The sequence below is a fragment of the Atractosteus spatula genome, chromosome 2, assembly GCF_055471065.1.
Source record: "Atractosteus spatula isolate fAtrSpa1 chromosome 2, fAtrSpa1.hap1, whole genome shotgun sequence".
NCBI classification, from domain to species: Eukaryota; Metazoa; Chordata; class Actinopteri; order Semionotiformes; family Lepisosteidae; genus Atractosteus; species Atractosteus spatula.
Window position 1 is genome coordinate 42,258,539 of NC_142707.1, and position 20,987 is coordinate 42,279,525.

The following is a 20,987-nucleotide window of genomic DNA, read 5'->3' on the forward strand; positions in this document are numbered from 1 at the left end:
TATAAGAATCAGTGCAAGGACTCCAGGATGTTGATCACAAATAATTGATCACTTGCAGTCATTGTAAATTGCCTTATGCACCTTGACTCATGTCTGTGTCAAGTACGTAGTTCTGATTAAACACAGGTTTTGCATTCAAAACATACAAACATGATTTTATGTTGAATAAACTGTACAGTGGTTAAAACACTAAAAATAAAATATGCTGGTAAACAAATATCATATAATCTAAATAGAAAAAATACAGATGCTGGTTTGACAATGATGGTACTCCTGGTATCAAAACTCCTGATTACTAATGACTACAGTCAGGCCTGTTAGGAAGTCTAGTTATTCGTGTTTGGGAAAATTGTTAAATTACAGTAAATACATTGTACTTTGTTACATATATACCATTTAATATATTCATAGTTTTTATGTCTTATTCCAGTTATGTTGCAGGCTTGCTACCCAGCTTGCTCAGAGGTGACACGTGTGATGAGGTTGCAACTAAGAGCCAAAAAGGCTCTGCAGGAAAAGTGCTGATCTGACTTTTGCTTGCACACATCTGTTGCACTGGCTCCTGGTACAGAACTAAATCCAAAGGTGATGTGGCCATCTGGCATCTAAAGAACTTAAATATAAAACAGAAAATAAGTTAAAAAGATAGAAAAAATACACAAAGGAATTATCGTTCATAAACATCAAAATAGTTACCACACTGAACATTCTAAATGTATCATTTATACCAGTAACGATATAATAAAATATAACGCGGTCTCATCAGATAACTCAGTGCTACAGCGTTTTGCATTCGACCAAAAAATCAGTGCAAAGTCCACTTATCTTTAACTATGTAAAACCCTATTTCTCTAGCACTGTCAGTTCTTCCCTGGTGGTCTAGTGGTTAGGATTCGGCGCTCTCACCGCCGCGGCCCGGGTTCGATTCCCGGTCAGGGAATAGATTTTTTTTTAGTTTATTTCAGCTAATGTAATTTCTGTGAGTTATCGCATTTTAGTAGGATCTCCCCTCGTCCCGCCACAACTATGAAAAGTACACTGTTTCTACTTTTTAGATATTTTTATTGTCGTGCATTCACGAAATTAGAATTGATGACAGTACACGTAAACTTGCAAGTATTAGAAGAAACAAAGCGGTTTCAGGCTGACGTTGGTGAGCGTTTTTTTTTAGCAAATTACATTTATTCATGTACTATGTTAATTGTTTAATTGAGTACTTAGCTTGGAACAAAACCCAGAAGACGAAGCCCGCCAAGAACCGAGCTGGAGAAGGGTGTACTGGACGTTCAAGAACCATTTCCAAGACTGCATTATGCTCTCTGTCCGCATGGTGTCAGTCTTTGCCTTTCCTCTGAGCTCGGGAGAGCACGTCTCCTCTTGTTTTCTCTCTGGTGTGTGATTCAGGAAGCGAGCGAATGGCATTGCTGGGGCCTTGTTCTGATAGCACGGTTAATGGTTCTGTTACTTTCACTTCAGTGGAGGATTACAAAACTGTTAACAGAGAGCTTAAAACTAAGGAACTTAATAAAACAGAATCATAACGTTGAAGGTTGTCCAGAAAAGTTTCAGGTAAAATTTTGAGTAATGCACTTCATAGCTTACTGCGTAGATGCGTTGTTTTTTTGCAAGAGGCAAGTCCATAATGCACCCAGGAAGTGTTTTGCTGTGTTAAATGAGTAATAGGCATATTGTGTTGGCACAGTTAGTATATTGAAAAACAAATTGCAATCTGGCTGGTTATGTCAATACAGCTTGTAAACGTAAACATTATGTAAATAAGTCCAGAGCAGGGGCTGGTACAATAGGACAAATAGCTATTTAACACTGTTGTACAGGTATTAATGGTATTATGCAGTGCTTAAAAATCTGAGTACACAGTTGTGTGAAAAACAGATTTTTAATATAGATTTAAAATTAGCGGAGTTTCGTGAAACACGCAAATACTTGCAGTTTTCTGTAGCAAAGTAACTTCAATTAGCAACTTGCTAGGTTTTGAATTTACTATTGTAATACGTTAAATGGTGTCAGATCCACCCAAACTTCTTCACCTACAGTAGTACTGATATTAATTGTACTGTATTTGTTTTTAGACATTGAGAATGTGACTTGTTGTTTCTGTAAAATAAGTAATTTTCCCTACTGACTGAAGAATGTTATAGTTTCGACTCACTTCATTCAAAACATCCTTTGTGTGTGTCACTCTCCTATATGATGATGATGATGATTATTATTAACAATAAACTTTATTTAGGTGTAAAATATCAGACAATTGGGCAACCTGGTCTTATATGTTTATTCAGACTTTTACAAACGTAAAAAAGAACCACAAAACATAAAATGGTATTTATTCATTTCAGGAAATTTAAATTGAAAACTGTGTTTCTGTATGTGCTACCGTATATCCCAGAAGAATGGCAGATGACAAAGATGTTCTTCGGGATGTGTGGTATGGGCGAATACCCACATGTTTTACTTTATATCAGGATGAGATAACTGAAAGGGAGGCAGAACCCTATTATGTAAGTATATTGACCATAAAAGACTACAATGGAAATAATTATAAGCCCTCAGGTTAAACACAGAGAGAAAAGTGTGTAAATAGTAATGGGCGTTATGGCACCCTATGTATCCAACAATATCATTCACTAAGTTAGTAAATGAAATAGGCCCAAATAGTTACATTTTGCTAAAAATAGAAAACTACTTTTTTTGTGATGATTGACATTTTAAGTATTAAAAAAACTAATACAAACAGTTTTATTGGGGCGGGGGAGGATGTTTGGAGATAACTGCATTTATTTAACTAAGTTCAAAATTCAGGTTTATTTTTTGTCTCAGATTTCTTAAAATCACCTAGTAATGTCATCTGTATAATATAAATGGGGAAATGTTTCTCTTTAGGGTACTTTTAGAATAAATATTTAAGGTATTTAGTAAGTGTTTTTTAGTTAATTTAAATAAGATTTGCTGTTAAGCATTTTATATGCAGAACTGTATCGTAATTGGAATCTTTTCATTTTACTTTTGCAGTTACTTCTACCAAGAGTCAGCTACATAACACTTGTTACTGATAAAGTGAAAAAGCACTTCCAAAAGGTCATGAAGCAGGAGGATATGGAAGAGATGTGGTTTGAATATGAAGGAACCCCTCTGAAGTGGTAAGTTGATTGAATAGAACTTTACAGTACAAGAATCTTTGTTATATTAGAACACATCTTCATATTTCTGAACGTATTGGTGCCCTTTACCTTTAATTATAATTAATTTAATTAATTCAAAAGGACATCTTATGTACTGTATGGTGGATGAAGTAAAGATCAATGAGGTTAAAGCAAGTATTGATATAAATTAAGAACTACATTTAATGAGTGAATAACCATTTTTCACATAGCGAGTGCCAATTGTATATATTATGCACTGTAAATTAAATGTGGTGTGGTGTTTTGACAGTTGTTATAAAGAGAAGGTTTTAAATGTGGAATCCTGACACCAATTTTAACAAATATTAAATAATGAAAGTTGGTAATCCGCCAATGTTAGGAATGATTATGTGCATTGTGTATTTCAAGGGATGTGTTAATAATTGTAATAAATTGGAACAGGACGAACAATTGAGACATATTCTTCTATACCTCATAGAGTTAGCGTACCTATGGGACTAAAAGACAAAAACTTTATTTTATGAGATCTTTGACAAATCTTGATGTTCATTATACCTACTGTAACGTTAAAGGTGTTTATTTTAGTCAGTTGGCCTTGCATTGATTGTAAATGTGTGATGATCATGATGGTGTTCATAAATTGTGGAAATTTTCTTTCAAATGAAAGAGTATGACAATGTTATGTCAAAATGTTTAATTATATCAAATATTTAATGAACTATTGATGAAAGACTTGTCACTTTGTTCAAGATACATGAAAGTTTTTGGAAAAAAATAAAAGTATATATTTTATCTATACAGTATTTTTAGAATTATTTCATTAAAAGAAAAGAAGAAGAATAATAATTAATTATGAAGAATAATAAGTCTACATTCAAATATAAATATCAGTCTTTCTGGTAACAGTATTTCATGCACTGTTACAGCCACCAGGTGGAGCACTTGTCTAAAGTTTAAAAAATGAATTGCCTAAAGCAGTGGTTCTCAAACTGGAACGGGGAGAGCCCCCAGGTGGTACGCCAGATAACCCTGGAAATTTGTTGTGTGCTCTGAAAAATTGGGAATTAAAAATTGAATAATTGAAAATAATGTATTTTTTTCGTCTGTAATTTAGATAGATAGATACTTTATTGATCCCGTGAGGGAAATTGCAGTGCAACAGCAGCTTAACACACACAACACAGCCACAGTGTAACGAATTATATAATAATAGTACAATACATACAATACAAAACAAGAGTTACTCACAGTCCGGACGCACAAGAACAAACTAGAACAGAACAGTACACAGAAAATCGTATCACACTCATATCACACATATGAATATAAATATAGATGTAACTATAGATATAAATATAAATGTATTGCACAGGTCCCTGGCATATATTGCACAAAAAGTGGTTGTAAACGGGAAAAAGAAAAAGAAAAAGAAAGAGAACAGATGTAGCAGTAGATGTGTAGATGCGTTTAGTCCAGAAACAGGTCACTGTCGATGTTGCCTCTGCCAAGACGCAAGGTGGATGCATTGTACAGTCTTATGGCAGACGGCAAGAATGACCTCCTGTAGCGCTCCCTGTCGCACCGTGGATGAATCAGTCTATTGCTGAACGTGCTCTTCATTCCTGCAAGGCTGTCATAGAGGGGATGGGAGAAGTTGTCCATGATGGCCTCTAGTTTGGACATCATTCTCCTCTCAGCCACTACCTCCAAGGAGTCCAGGTCAAACCCAATGACAGAGCTTGCTCTCCTGATGAGCTTGTTCAGCCTTTTGGAATCTGCTGCTCTAATCCCAGAGCCCCAGCACACCACTGCGTAGAAAATGGCACTCGCTACCACCGACTGATAGAACATGTGTAGCATCTTACTACACACATTGAAGGACCTGAGCCTCCTCAAGAAGTAGAGTCGGCTCTGTCCCTTCTTATAGATGGCCTCGATGTTCTTAGACCATTCCAGTCTATCGTCGATGTGCACTCCCAGGTACTTGTACGAGTCCACCAGTCCACTGGTTTACTTAACCAGTTTCAGAAAGCTTGAGATGGTTTTTCATATTTTCTATTTTAATAAAATTAGTTTATGTGTCAAATATGCAGCCTACGTACTTAGCTACATTGAAACAGCACATGCTAATACTTGAGTGTTCATACTCGAGCTTTCAGAGACACAGCTCAGCACCACATTCGCCAACAGAACAAGTGATCAAAAATGAATACCTCGCAAAAATCAAGTATTATGTCATGGCTGAAAGGAATAGATGCCAAGAGTACTGATGCCAGCTCCGATAGATCACGCACACCCATTGAGAACAAGGAGGATTATACAGTACATCGGCCACTAGGGTTTTACCATATTTGAACATCAAAAAAAGAGGACACCCTGAGGAGATTTCCTATTGCCTTATCTGGGAAGATGGTCGATTGGAGGATGGAGAGGGTTTCAAAATATCCCACATTTTATTTCCATTGGTAAAGTAACTGTGATGATGTTTAACTGTGTGAAATGCATATGTCCCCTCTGTTGCAATAAGAGTATCCTCTATTTTGCTGCCAGATTTGACAAAATAATCTGTTAATTTGGTTGACGAACTCTTTCCTTGAGTTGCCTTTTTGTGTTTGTCTGAGTCAACATGAGCTTGCAAGACAAGTACACCTTGATTCGCCACGGAGACAAAAGTACATTCAGCTTCCCAGTCTGCTCTGCCACTTCGAAAACACGGAAATTTATTTTTTAGTTCTGCTGTGAATTTAGTTTCGCTTTGGCATTGTGTTTGAGGGTAGGAAAACGAGAAAAAAATAGGGAGCCTTTCGAGGGAATGCTTCTCCGCTGCACAGACTGAGTAAAGACACTGATATTGATGCCTGATTTCGCTCCCTCATGACATAATCAGACACATACAGGATGAAAACTGAATGACATTGTAGGTCACGAAGTGAAATAGAGAAGTTAAGAAATTCTCTCTCTTTCTAGCTTTATAACGTTTGTTAATTATTCTTCATGGTGAAAATAATGGGATCGAAATCCTGGACATTTCTGTATATTTGAAAATTCCCCCTGGACGGAGATATAAGGATAAAAATAGAGGACATGGCCGAGAAAATCCAGATGTATGGTAACTCCACTGACACTAGCTCTCCTGCTGAACCTGACACAGACAGCACTGCTAGTGCTAGCAAGCGTCAGAAAATGGCTACAAGGTGGTACTATCCAAATTAACTAAGTGCTCAGGACTATTTTTATTAGCCCTGACACACCTGAAGAAGGCTTCACAGCCGAAACATTGTGTTTTCTCTCCTCTCTTTTCAGCATGGAATAAACATATTACTTGGTCCTTATTTTATTATATGTGTGAGTGTGTGCGTGCGCGTGCGCTCATGTTGGTCATTGAGAATTTCTGGGATTCCTATGAGAAGATGGCTTGTAGGTGGTACTTGGATGCTTTGGTTTGATCAGGGGTGGTACTTGGTCCAAAAAGTTTGAGAACTACTGGCCTGAAGCCATATCATTTTAATATTATAAGCCATACTTGTGTGACTATACAATTTTGTTATAGGCAGAATTTTGTCCTTCTTTTTCAGGCATTATCCTATTGGTTTGCTATTTGATCTTCATGCCTCTAATGTAGCCCTTCCTTGGAGCATCACAGTACATTTCAAGGTAGACATTCTCATTGTTTTCTTGTTCAAATTGTATTCATATTTCTGTTCTCTTTATGTCTACATTTAATTGAAAATATTCACTTTCATAAATCTCAGACAGAACAATCTACCAAATTAACCAAAGAAAGTTATTATCCTGTTTTTCTTCCAATTATTAAATTTAGGTAGGAAAACCAACCAATCAAGTAATGAGCTAGTTTGCTCTGTTTCCTAACACACCTTGTCTTACCTTGTTTTTATTATTATTTATTATATTGCTGTCATTTTTTGCTCTCCAATTTGAATCTCTCTCTTTTAGTATTTTTTTAATTACTTTAGTAAAAACAGTGTGTGAGAGCCTTGTTTGAGGTTGTGTGTGTGGACGTTACTATTGTCTGCTAAAGTCATTCAGGTAGCACCACTTTTCCTATTTGATTTTTTGTATTACTGTGGTTGAATTTTATTGTTCAATAGCAACCTGAAGTAATTGATTTGAGACTGCCTAAAAGAGTTCATGAACATCTGGCAAAATCCTTTTAAGAAAATGATATTAGGAGAAAAACATCTTAGAATGTCTATATTTTTGGCAACATGACTTGTTAAGGCTGTGTACTGTAATTGTTGAATATTTTGTTGATCTTTTCAATAGAATGAAAATAACCTTTTAATTGACTTGTAACAATATTTCCATCACGGTCCAGGTGGTTTTATAGTGATTGCAGGCAACGTGTTTTGTTATTAATTAGGTATTGTTAGACTTAACAATATCTTAAAGTATTTGTTAAAATAAGTACTAAACAACACCAAAAAAATCTCATTATATGGGCTTACCACATTGATAATCATTTAAAATATTATTTGGATGTGAAAATGGGATTCTTGCGACACCATTTTGCAGGTGCTCATTTTGCTAGGGAGTGCAAGTGAGAGAGTAGAAAACAGGTTTGTTTTGCCTATTTTGGATGACTGACGTGGGTGCAGTTGATTTAAAACATGAATGTTAGCACTGTAACCTCTGTGTATGTTAAATCATGTGTTGTCTCTAGAGGGCAGTAATGGATTAAAATACAACTTTCCCCTGGATTGTTCAAGGTTTTGTGAAAGTGGAACATGCACAATGGTTTATATTAATAATATATTATCTACAGAACAGAGCATATTATTGTTGTATATCTTCTAATTTTCTATCACTTGATTCACAATCCTTTTTTTTTAGAGATTGGGTAGATTTTTGTCTCGGGTGTAGCACTGTTATATCACAAAATTGATTTTTTTCATATTAATCTCTTGTAATATTATGTGCTCCTTATAAAAACATGTAGGCTAATACTGTTTAAAAATAATCTTAAAAACTCTTTAAAAAGTTACATTAAAATCTAAAAGGTGACATTTTTATTCCACACATTTTTATTCCTTCTTTACCAGCTGTGACGCATTCTGATTGATCTCGCTGTTTTAGGCTCCCTTGAAAGGCTGACATCCAAACACCAAGATTTCCTTTTGCCACAGTACTAAATTCACCTGTAATCCATCAAGTGATTGCATTCTGTAATTTACTAATTACTAAACACCATCATTTCAACCTTTCCTCTTACATAGAACACCCATGATTTAGGGCAAACATTGTACAGTAAAAAAGGGAAATAAAAAAAAAGTACAATATGAAAATAATTGCTCCACAGCTGGGATGGGGATCCCGTGTAGATTTCTTCTTTTACATTTTGTGGTATAATGGCAACAATCCTGTACCATCTTGGACTAGTTGTCAGTCAGATTGGATCAGCACATAAGGCTGCTTGTCCACTGATAACTGCTTTATAAAAAAGCACATCTGTGCTTACTTTTTATATAAGAAATGCTTCCACTCTTTTGTTTGGCGTTGAAGATGTCCTTTTCAGGAATAGCTTTTAAGTTAGTGTTAATATTAAGGAATGCAAGTGCAAACACAGTAAAATGAAATGTGTTACTGTTACAAGAACTGACAAAATGAACAGGATGGAAAGTAAAGCTGGAGTATTTTCCACATTGTGATCATAAATCATGTTTCTAATCATGTTAAATCACTGAATATTATGATGTACAGAGAGGGGTATAAATACAATACTCTCAACCAAGTAATATGTTTGAAACTAAAGTTTGTTTTAAAAAATGAAAAATGTTGTTTAAAAATAGCCAAATAACTCAAGGTAGATGTCAAATTAATCTTCCCGCTTTTTTAATGACAGAACTTCCCTGAGAGAGACCTTCTGCACTGCCCTTCCAATTCCGTAATAGAAGCTCACTTCATGTCCACCATTAAAGAAGCAGATACCTTGAAGCACAAAGGACAAGTCATCAATGATATGCAGAAGAAAGACCATAAGCAACTTTGGATGGGCTTGCAGAATGGTGAGATCTTCCAACACTTTTCTTTTCTAGAACTTTTGTTTCTTTTACTTGTAATAATTTAAATGGATCAAGTTATGAAATAGCAAGTTCATTTTTCCATTTATTTCCAGAACAAATACAAATGTAGTCATACATAGTCTTACCCCCCACCCCACCCCCACCCAACAGCTAAAAGATAGGTACAGTTTCCTTTAAGGTTATATTGATCATTTTATAGTTTTTCAAGTTGATTGGAATAAGATTACAAGAGAGTTTATCTCACTGCTTGGCATCCAATGTTGTTTTTCTGTGAGCATAGATTGAAATTGCTGTTGGGAAATCACGTTTCTTACAGTGCTGCGTGGGAGAGAACACTGGTGGTGTTGTATCTGACCTTGATACGTAAAATCCTCCACAAACAGGATAATTATAGTTCTTGTATGTGTCCCCTGTCCACTGTCCATGCTTCAGGCCTGTTGCAGTAAAAAGGGAGTAGACTGTATGCTGCTTGTTTTAGTTTTTTTTATTATCTGTTTGGGTTTATACTTATTTTTTTTCATTTTGTTTTGTATTAACCTTTCACTCCATATAGTGGTTTTCTTATACAGCCCAGAATAAATGCAAACGACTTCTTGTATTCTCAAGAATAGAACCACTGACAGGGTCCATTAGTACTAGTTTACTTAATTTTACTGTATTTACAACTGTTAATCTTTGTCCAATAAATTGTACAGTAATATTTAATGCGACAACATAAAACTGTGCATTAGGACTAAGGTTCCTAATCCTGTTCTTGGAGGTCCACACACCTTTGTGGTGTTCATTATTTGAGCTCTTTTCTTAACCGAAGCCTTAACTGAAGGTTGCTTGATTGGAACATTTGCAAGTTTTGTCTATACAAAAGTTTGGTATGCTACTTTTGAAATACACTCATCCCACACCACACTATACACAACACTAAATTGCCATTAAAATACACGTTAACATCTCTGATTCATTCCCAGTGCTCATAACTCACCTTAAACCAGCAGAGTTTAGGTACTTTCTGATGTATTTGAATTATTTTTTTGTGCAAGCTGCTGTTTAAATGTCTAACGAAGCACTTATGAAGAGAAGTAAAATGTGCATGTTCTCGAGAGTACACATGAATAATAAATATGACATCAACTAATCAAAATGACATACTAAAGAAAAAAAATAGCTAAAAAATCCATAACTGTAAAAGTAAGAGAGCATCAAGCTGCCTGATGATATTGATATTGATATTGATACTATACACTCAAAGGGCACATGAGCTGAATGAAACATTTCATTGTATAAACAGTTAAAATTAACGGAAAATTAAAGGAAGTTTAGTCGTTAATAATCAAAATGATTATTCTACACCATAACTACTTTAATTCCCTTACAATTTCTGTTGATATTAAGACAACAACAGCTGAGAGGAATGAAAAATACATTGTTAGAGCTTGTATTAGCGGGAGGATTTAACTCATATAACAATAATAGGTATGTATAACTCATTTTGGCAAATACTCGGAAGTGAAGTGCTCCTTTAAAGAGGAAGTAATGTACAATAGTTAAAAGGCAACCTCCAAAATTTTTAAGAACTGAAAACACTCAAACATTTCAAATTAATACTATTATTAAGTCATTTAAGGGGTTAATTTAACTAAAAGTTTAATTGGGAAAAAAACCTATGTAGGTAAATGAGCCTCTAGGATCAGGACTGGGAACCCTTACGTTAGGACACATTGCAGATGAGCTGTGAGCTGACAATACTGTGACTTGTGATATGTATTTGCACTTCAAATAGTTGTGATTGTTAAGAGCAAGTTTAAGAGACTTCTAGAAAAACAATATATGTAGGATTCTGGTAAAAATATAATTCTGCAGAAACCTTAACAGAATTAAGGCATCTGATGTGTGTTTTCTTAAAATGTAAAATTTCAGGTCAGTCTCAGAAAAGCATAAGATTCCTCTCCAAAATATAAGGTACTGATTTATTTTTCTTTGTACAGTGAGGCTGTTTAAAGGAAGTTTAAAGATTTAAAGATCATCAGTAAATCCTAACAGCTTTACTGATAAAGTGACTGTTAGGACCTTCTGAATGAATTAACAAAAAATGTAATCTTTCCAGCAGTTACTTTGACCCGTCACTCAAAATGTTCTGATTCTTACTAAATTTCATAAGTTTATTTTCTCTCCCCCAAAACCAAACCGTTGAAGAAGTGCTCTCAAAACAACATGTGAAGGTTTATAAAAGAGAAAAACGAAATAAGAAAGACAAATTATACCGAAAACTTTCAACTTCTAAATTTATATAAAAACAGCAGCTGTAAAGGAGAAATAAGAAAAGCTAGTGAAACCAAGACAGACTTGTTTTAGAATATAACTCATCTTTCTGATTCTTGTAACACCACCACTCCCAAAGATTTCATTTAAGCCATATATAACCACAAGAGAAAAAAGAAAGTAGCATTTGTGATAACTGTTGATCACAAAATACTCCACCTGGTGCTGTGAAACGCATCTCAGTCTTAAACATGCAAACATGACCCTTCAGTTTCAGTCAGCGAAACGTCACATTGAAAGCATTCTGACCTTCCATCTGCAGGCTCACTAAGGAAAAAAAACTCTAGTCTGCCATCTACCCAGAAAATGAATGGATTATTCTAAATTCTAATGTAAAGTACTTAATGTCTCGGTTAATACAGTAATATAGTGTGTGCAACAGACTGACTAACTGAAGAACTGCAGATTGTGACCATTCCTAGCTATTGGCTCATTACCTGCTAAATCACATTAAGCTATTTTGAGCATATAACGTCAGTCATTTTAGCAGATTTTGTTTTATAAAACTGCAGTTACACCTGTGCTATTCTTGATATAGTATGCCAAGTCACTTTTGGACTTAATACTCCTTTCACGCCTGACACTCATACTTACTGACAAAACAAGCAAACGACAAATGGGCATAGACAAGCCCATACAGAGGTTGCTTGGCACCCAGTGCCACCTAAAAAACTATCAAGTATGATAGGAAACGTTCTCATGCCCTAATTTTGGATCTCATAGCTCTACTCTGACATAACTGCCCCTGAGTACTGCTTTCGAAAAATAAAGAGATTAACATGCAGACCTAGCTTAAAAAAAATGAGACAAAGGTAAGAGCTCCTTCAACATTCTGCAATTTAAGGCAAAGTATACAGGAAAAACAAATACAGACATTCTGACATTCTTAAAATCCCATACATAAAAAATCTAAGGTGCTTAAGAAGTGCCTTTTTAAATATATACAGTATATGCAACTACAGTATGACATGATTTTCAGTTAATATAACAAAAACCTCTTTTAGATTATAACTGATGTTAAATCCAATGTATTGCAACTAAAGTTACCAATTACAATTACAATGAAAGACTTCTTTAATTTAATTATTTTAAAAGGAAAACACTTTAGAAAAATATTGATAGTTTCAGTATTTTTTTTGTAAAATAAAAAAACAAAACACTTTTTTATAGTGTGCAGGAAGGCCTTTTTAAATCAAATATTACTGTATTAACAGTTACAGAAGCTCTACCAGCAAGTATGTTTTGAATTTGCAAATTTACCATTTTTACAATTTGTGGTAAATAACACATCATATACTATACCTGAACATAAAAATATGAAACATTAACCTGCAAAAAACAAAACAAATTTTACATAATGTGAAGAAGCTCTGATTTAAAGTCTCATGCTCAAACCCAGTTCTCTCCCTGCTGAGAATACTGTTAATCTTTTTTCCATGATGTGGTTTACAAAACTTATCCTGCCCATAAAAACTGAAATGTGTTTGGCGTTTCTGCCAGGTGAGAATAGGCAACGAGTGCTTTTCTGAATGAGAGGACCCGTTTCAACTATTCACAGTCCTCAAAGGCAGAATTTTAGCATCTTGCTTGTAACCATTCCCAAGTTAACTTGGCCTTTGACATCTGAGGCTCCAGTGAATTTTAAAATTCCGTAGAAATGAAGTACATGACTTTGGACAATGGTGAGCAATCTATAAAAATCATCATACAGTTACTTTTTCTGCTTCTTCAATTGCTGTGGCAGGTGGCGTAGAATACTTGATTTCTTTATTGGATGCTTATAAAATAACTTCTGAGGATGCTTAGTGGAGCCAAAATTAAAAAAAAATACTTGAAGAGGTACATTAGACTTGCACTGGGTTATGTTAATAATGCTTTATCGGTTAATGAGTTGGCATGACATCAGAGTGTTTCTATGTGTGTTTTCCAGCAAAGATGTTTGAGAAAGTTTCCAGAAGCTTATTCTAATACTCTGGGGGGAAAAGCAATTGATCTAGAAATTAAAGAGATTCTGTTTACATAGAAATGTTACAACTACATTTCAGAACATAATGTATTTCATCTGAGTTTTTTCTATTTTTTAAAGTTTTTGGTAGGCTGTAGAAATAAAAATGGTCGTAAGTATTCCTTGATAACATAAAGGACAACAATTTTTGTTCAGTTGTAACTTCATCCAAATGCCATCAAATAATATCTTTATTCAAGCTTTGGAGTGCAATATGTGCAGATATGCCTTTGAGAATCTGATTTGCATGACTGAGATGAAGCTAAAAACACTTTTTGTATGAAACACCTTAACTTGCTTTTTCAGTTCCGAAAAAAGAAAGCTGAAAATCTGTTGAGACAGAGGCAACAAAAAAAAAGTATCACTTCACTATAGATAGCAATGAGGTAGTATAATTAAAATCAAAAGGTGGGCCAAAATTTGGTACACGGAGAAATGCAGCATTATGTTTGCCTTGTTGTAATGGTCTTTGAATCACATATACTCACTTGTGCACTATTAACCCCAAAATAAGACTCTTTGGGGGCTCCAAGTGGCTGAAACAGCAAAGGTGCTTGCTCTGCGTGTTGAGCAGTATGGACCCAGGTCATGTTACTAATTGGCTACGACTAGGATTTCCAAGCTGTGGTATACAATTGGTTTTGGGCAGTTGGGGATAGGATTTTGATTAGTTGGCTAAAGCCCTCCTGGGCCACAGCAAAACAGTGACTATTGTAATGTCCTGACTGCCTGCAAACTTGTGGTGATATAAGCGAGGAACATGTCTGTCCACTAGTCCGTGCTGAACCTCCTGTACATTACTGCATGCTTGTAATGACTTGATGGGTTAGAAGAGCTTGTCTGCACTTATTCCCCCTGTGTGGGTGTGGTGCTATTGCTGTGAGCCTAATTCTGATTCCGAATTGTGATAGCTGATGAGTCTATGCTGGATTAAAAAAAAAAACAGAATTCTTTCCCACCTTCTCAGTAATGTCAGTGGGAAAAGTTTGGGAAAACAGCAAAACTTTGCTTTAAATGATTTCAGTAAACTAAACATGTTTTTTTTCCTCTTCAGATAAATTTGACCAGTTCTGGGCAATGAACAGGAAACTAATGGAATACCCAACAGAAGAGGGTGGATTCCGATACATTCCCTTTAGAATATATCAGGTAAGAAAAATCAGTCAGGCTACCATATACCAGCTGGACGCTCAGCTTTCAGGCATGAGTGAAAAATCAGTAAATCTTTAGAATAACAAATGAAGTAAATATATCAACATGTTGTATAATCTGTAAAAATAACCAGTTCATGAATAAAATTGCCAGCTTATTAGGTTACAGTTAGACCACTTACTATTTAAATTTGTTATATTTCTAGAGAAACGGGTCTTAATGTCACTACACAGTATGGTGTAAGTTACCAGCGAATAACTGCACTTTTAATTTATTTTATTTTATTATAAAAAATACTATATATTGGATTCATTTGCATTAGGGTTTTTAAGACTCCGTGTAATTGAAGTGGCCAGAGTGCATCTTGGACTATAACAGAGGGTTCTGTGTTTGTGTCTTCTGGCTCTAATACTTTGGTACATTTATAAAATTAATTGGTCTATTAAGTTGTAAAGTTTTGATCCACATCTGAAGAAGGTTATGCAGCTGACATGTTGTGTGTCTATTCTTTTAAGCACGGAATAAACCTTTACCTGTTCTTTTGCATTCTTACTGTATATTTGAAAGAGGTTGAATGATAGAACAACCTGCAAAGAAGATGAACAAAGTAAAACGTACTTCTGATAAGTTATTTGTGGAATAGTTGATGGACTGCAATCGAACCTCACCATAAATTTTCTCTTGGACTCAAGTCAGGACTTTGACAAGGACACTCAAGGACATGAGCTCACTTCTTGTTGAGATGTGTGGGTGTGGGTTTGACTTTGTGCTCTGGATCATCGTCTTGCTAAGTTTTCCTTTAGGATTGGCCTGTACTTTGCACCATATTTTCTTCAGTCCCTGATGAAAAGTATCCCCATAACATGATGCTGATACTAGCAAGCTTAACAGCTGGAATGGTTCTGACTGATGTGCTGTGTTGGGCCAGATATAATGCTTTGCATTTTGGCCAAAAAGTTCAATTCTTTGATCATAAGAAAAGTCTGCATTTTTTCACATGTCACGTGAAATCTAAGATTTGTAAGATTTAAGATGAAAACCATTCTTTCATTGAGCATTTATTTTTGCCACTGATCCACACAGGATGTGGATTTGAAATTTGGATTTATGAACAGTAAATTCCATCATAGAAATTGAATTTTGCAGGTCTTTCAGTGTCATTGTTGACTTCACAATGGCATTGCTAACTAGTTTCCTGCTTGCCTGGCTGCTCAGTTTGGAAGGGTGGGATGATCTAGGTAATGCTTGGGTGATATAACACACATTCCACTTCTGAATGTTTGACTTCATTGTATTAAAAAGAGATAAGTAACCTTCTCCAGATTTGTTCCTCTCGACAACGTTTATGTTTTAAAAGCTCCTTCGACTTCATGGTCGATTTGTTGTTTCATGATGTGAGTTGTTGGTTGAAATTCAATATCTACCTGAAGGAATTTATAGAGACAAATGCATTTACTCTGAAGTCAAGTCAGAGCGCTATGTTTGCACACAGAAACCATTATACTAATTTTGTCACCTTTCAAGCTGTCCTTTTGCGGAATTGGTTTAGGGTTGCCATAGCAAATGAGTTGAATACTTGAGTACTTGAGAAATATCTAATTTTCTTTCTTTAAGATTCTTAATATAGTGTCATGATTACTTGCTCTGATCTCAACAAGATATGTAACCTTTACACAGGAGTGGATATTTTTGCAAGGCACTCTATATACAGTAGCAGATGTAGACAGCTCTTCATGTTTTATTTGAAATAACTGATTGATACTTATGGGGTTTGAATTCTTGTCTAAAGAACCTCAGCAAAAAACGGAGGTTAAAGAATGTGAGCTTGTTTGTCTTTGTTGCATCATCTTAGCTCTTTCCGTATTTGATTTCTGGTGCTGTGTCAGTTGTAGGCTCTGACTATAGCTTGGAAAGTGAAGAAGAAACAGGATGTTGAAAGTGTGACTCAGTATCTTATTTGTCATATGTGATAGCTAACCTCAGTAAATTCACCAAGGAGAAACGTTTGAACGAATTAAAAAGAAAACGTTAATATTTTTTTCTTTATTATATGTTGTTGCACAAAAAGAACCAGAACTTCAGTGTGTACTTTTAAACTCTAACCATATAACTATGTTAACATAAGCACTGGCATGTTATTCACTAATGTAGTAGGCATGTAGTTAAACTGTGTACTTATCAGTCTTGTCTCTTCACAGTTTACCACTCATCCTAGAAAATCATAGTTAGGGATTCTAATGAATTAACTAATTTAAGTCACAGGGTGTGAATAATTATGCAAGTGTATAGATTTCTGTAGACACCTAGACAGGAAATCACTGTCAGATGCAGAAACAGACAGTAATTACTGTACTTAGTGCATTAAATAATGACATTGTTGAAGCTTGTGCCAATAATTATCTGCAGCTGCAGATAAGTAAGTTGTAAGTCAATCTTTATTGTACTCTGTAACTACAGTTAGTCTGTAAAATATAATGTTGATTTCATGATGATATCTTACCTTCAAACCCATACAGACCTACTTAGTATAGATCAGGTGGGTAGCTGCGTCAGCATGCGTAGGCTGCAAAGGAACAAGTAATAGGTTTATTCCATGCTGAAAAAAAGAAGAAAGAGAACACAACGTTTCGGCCGTGGAGCCTTCTTTCTTCACACCTGAAGAAGGCTCCACGGCCGAAACGTTGTGTTCTCTTTCTTCTTTTTTTCAGCATGGAATAAACCTATTACTTGTTACTTAGTATAGATGTCCATTTGATATTTGTAATATCTGACCTTACGCCTACACCTCCATTTTGTTTGCATTCACTATCTTCTGATAATATGATTGCTATAAATAATAATAGCATTTGCAGATGTTAAGATGTGAGAAAGACCAGAAAACACTGAAAGTACTTATGGCTGATTATGTTCGATAAAGAAGTCAAAATGAAACTGCTGACAGTTTCGTGAGGTGTATCTCTACATTGTTTTGTGCAAGGCCTACAGATGGTAAAGAGTGTTATTACTCAGATACTTCTAACTTGTAACAGCTTCGGATGAAGATGGACAGAGTGCTGTGACGAAATTTGTCTTACCACACATGACAGTTATTTTAAAATGGCCCTGTTTTTCAAAACAGAAAAAACTTTTTTTGTTTAGTGCCAACTGCAATGCAAGAATATTTAACTGTGAAAAAATTCTTTCTTTGAACACTAGCTTTCAACAGTGCCCTTTTCACCAGTTTATCCAATGGCTTGACTTTGTTTGTTGTAATGGAAACGAATTTTAGAAAACGTCATCAATTCTGTGAGTATGAAAAAACTGTTTTTTTATCTTGTGAATTACCTCTTATCTTGCTACATACTGTACCTGATGAAACTAAATCCCCTTTAACTGCAATGGCAAATAAGACCACTGGCTGATCAACTTGTGTGTGGTTTTGGAAAACAATAGCTGTTGTATGACTTGAGTATATGTTTATATCTACTTAAGCAGTGAAAAGGAAAAACAAACTTATTTATCTCAACGTATGCCTAGTCTTTAAGTTTTATTTGAACTGAAATCTCCAGTAGATGGAGCTGTTAGAAAGGACATGGGACCAGTTTTGAAATAAAAAGTGGAGCATATATTTGACATCCATTTTAAATTAGGAATCAAATTATATTTTTCAAACCCACAAGTGCATCATTAAGGTAACAGATAAACTGCTTTTTAATCAAAGCTCTGAAAACAAAAGAAAACAAATCTAGTTTTAGAATCAGTGACAATATCTGTTACCTCAAAGCTGGAAGCAGATGTACATTCTTTTCTCAGTTAAAAACCTTGAACAGCAGGAGGGCAGGGGTTAAGTTTATACAATCTTTCCAGTAAAGTAAATAATTACATCTTTGTGCACAGTTTGATACTATTCATTTTTTTTCATTATTCATTTTGTTTGGCCAAAAATACCACACCAGCAGATCTTGCATGATTAGTTAAAATGTTGAAGTTACAATCTTATAATTTTGTTCCCAAAAGTGAAGTCATTGATTGTAATCTCATTGTTCCTTTCCAAGAAGGCATTATAGCAACACAGTCTCTACTTGGAAGCTATAATTATGAGTGTCTTTCTGTCAATTTGCACCAATCTACAATAGTTTATTTACACATTGAAGAACTGTAAGACTTACTAGAACTTTGGAGAATGCATAGGGGTTGGCCAGCCTCCATCAGTGGAGCTGTTACACACCGTGGCATTGACTTTTCTGGACATTCACACATGTTCATGGGACCATTCAGCCAAAGCCATACAATGCTACATACTATGGGCATGGTTCATTAATTCATGCAGGTGTTTTTTTTTAAATACCACTGTTCTTATTTTTGATCCTGTAACTAGGCAGGCCTGTTGTCCTCGGCATTTGCACCAGCAGATCACCTCTTTTTTGTAGCACAGCACACTGAGATAAAGGCCAAGTCAGCTTCTACTTTCCACGTGACATTAATCATGGATGGGGCGGCTCTGTGGCTAATGATCTGCGCCTGTGGCTGGAAGGTTGCTGGTTCAAATCCCGCAGCCGGCAGAGGAATCCTACTCCGTTGGGCTCCTGAGCAAGGCCCTTAACCCCAACTGCTCCAGGGGCGCTGTACAATGGCAGACCCTGCGCTCTGACCCCAGGCTTCTCTCTCCCTATCTGTGTGTCTCATGGAGAGTAAGCTGGGGTATGCGAAAAGACAAATTCCTAACACAAGAAATTGTATATGGCATAAAGTGATCTCGTCTCGTCTCGTCTTACCAATGGTACACATGCATTACATTGAAATTTTGGAAGAGATTTGTATGGAATTTCTTTTTTATCTCATGAAACAGCCGACCCAGATTTCCAGCAAAATGTTTATCCACTTTTTAGTTAATCACAATGGAACCTCCTGTAAATGCTATTGGAGACTGGGGACATTCATTAAAGGAATTTTATTTTTATTTATTCATGTAATGAATCATCCATTAGAACTGTAGAACTCTAAAAGAAATGTGGGTCCTGAGTAAATGAAAACATCAGTCCACCCACTAATTGTACATTGTAAACCTGTTATTTTATGTTAGGTTTTCATTGGGTAGGAATGAGAATACTCAAAAAATTATCAGGTACTGGGTGAGGTGAAGTTTTTCGATTTAGTATTAAGTATCTGGCAACTGGCTTTGAAATTCAACATTTAAGCTTCTTTATGCCATTTTTAGCCTTTTAAACACACGTATTTGGAATGTGGCTTCTCTTCAGATACCGTTGTAAACTGAAGCAACCAAAGACAGTTAAGTCATGTTTAAATAAATAAACTTCAGAATTATGTTGCTGCCAAGTTAAATACTGAATCCCCATGCCATCATCAAACTGGATAACTGTCAAAAACCACAGCGACATGATCAAACAGCCTTTCATCCCATTATTACATGCAAATTTTACTGTATACAAGAAAGAAATGGAGAATCCTTTTGTGCTGTTTAGTGCATGTGACTCACAGCATGCTCTGAATGAATTGAAAATGAACTAAGATAAGTGAAACATTACTGGCTGCCACAGTGGAGAAATCCCTGTGGGTTAAAGGGCATTATAGGTCTTTTGAAAATTTAATTTCACAAAGTAGATTGACTCCTGGAATGAGACTTCTGTCAGTGGTGTTAATTTTAACAGACCCCCACCAAAGAAAGAAAATTTGATGCCATCTGCATCCTTCTCTGATTCAATATTTGTGTTTCTTCACAAGCACAAAAAAATGTAAACTGATTCCTGAAATTAGGGCTGCGACTCCCTAACTGAATTGAGTGTAAAGGTGCGAAATTGCCTAGTAAATTATAAAAACTGTAGTTCCTAATTGCTCATCTTTTTGACAGTGAAAGACCTAGGCCCCCTGGGTTCTACAATGTTCAAGCAAAAATCAAAAAACAAAATAATATAGGCATCTCAGTGTTGTTTTTTCCCTAATTGTTGTTATTTTATGGGTGGGGGCTCTTTAATCCTCTACATGAAACTCAACAACCTATTACAGTATTTTTAGTATAATTTTTCTTCATAGTTTTGACACAATGGATAAATTAAATTATTCAGTTTTTCAGTTCTGAAGACTGCACATATTTAGCAGCTTGAAACTTTTCAAGCTTTACAAAATGTTTTTGCTTTGTTTGTTTTGATATTAATAAGGAAAATCAAGTGGAAAAACCTAGGTCTGTTTCTCTTTTTGTTATTTATTTATTCGTATGAGCTTAACATGCAGAGGTTACATAGTTCTATTGTCACAGTCAGGTGCCTCAGCCAGTCACGGCTGGCATTATCCAAATCGGTAAAGTTGCTGGGGCAT

General features: G+C 35.4%; 1 protein-coding gene and 1 non-coding gene across 5 annotated transcripts in view; both read left to right on the top strand.

Annotated features, from left to right (window-relative positions):
- Window positions 1-868: 868 nt before the first annotated feature.
- Window positions 869-940, top strand: trnae-cuc (transfer RNA glutamic acid (anticodon CUC)). Its single transcript has one exon. It is a non-coding gene; the product is annotated as a tRNA-Glu (tRNA).
- A 461-nt stretch (window positions 941-1,401) lies between these two features.
- Window positions 1,402-20,987, top strand: part of atg5 (ATG5 autophagy related 5 homolog (S. cerevisiae)) — a 61,799-nt gene continuing 42,213 nt past the window's right edge. For 3 of the 4 annotated variants that reach the window (XR_016093940.1, XM_088931441.1, XM_088931464.1), the window contains exons 1-6: window positions 1,402-1,569; window positions 2,358-2,519; window positions 3,031-3,158; window positions 6,737-6,815; window positions 9,022-9,184; window positions 14,578-14,672. Coding sequence is in view for 3 of the 4 variants with exons in the window: in XM_088931441.1 (XP_088787567.1) it covers window positions 2,412-2,519; window positions 3,031-3,158; window positions 6,737-6,815; window positions 9,022-9,184; window positions 14,578-14,672 (573 nt within the window). In the remaining variant the exon portion in view is untranslated. The remainder of the gene's footprint in view (window positions 1,570-2,357; window positions 2,520-3,030; window positions 3,159-6,736; window positions 6,816-9,021; window positions 9,185-14,577; window positions 14,673-20,987) is intronic. The other variant, XM_088931450.1, reaches the window with a different exon arrangement.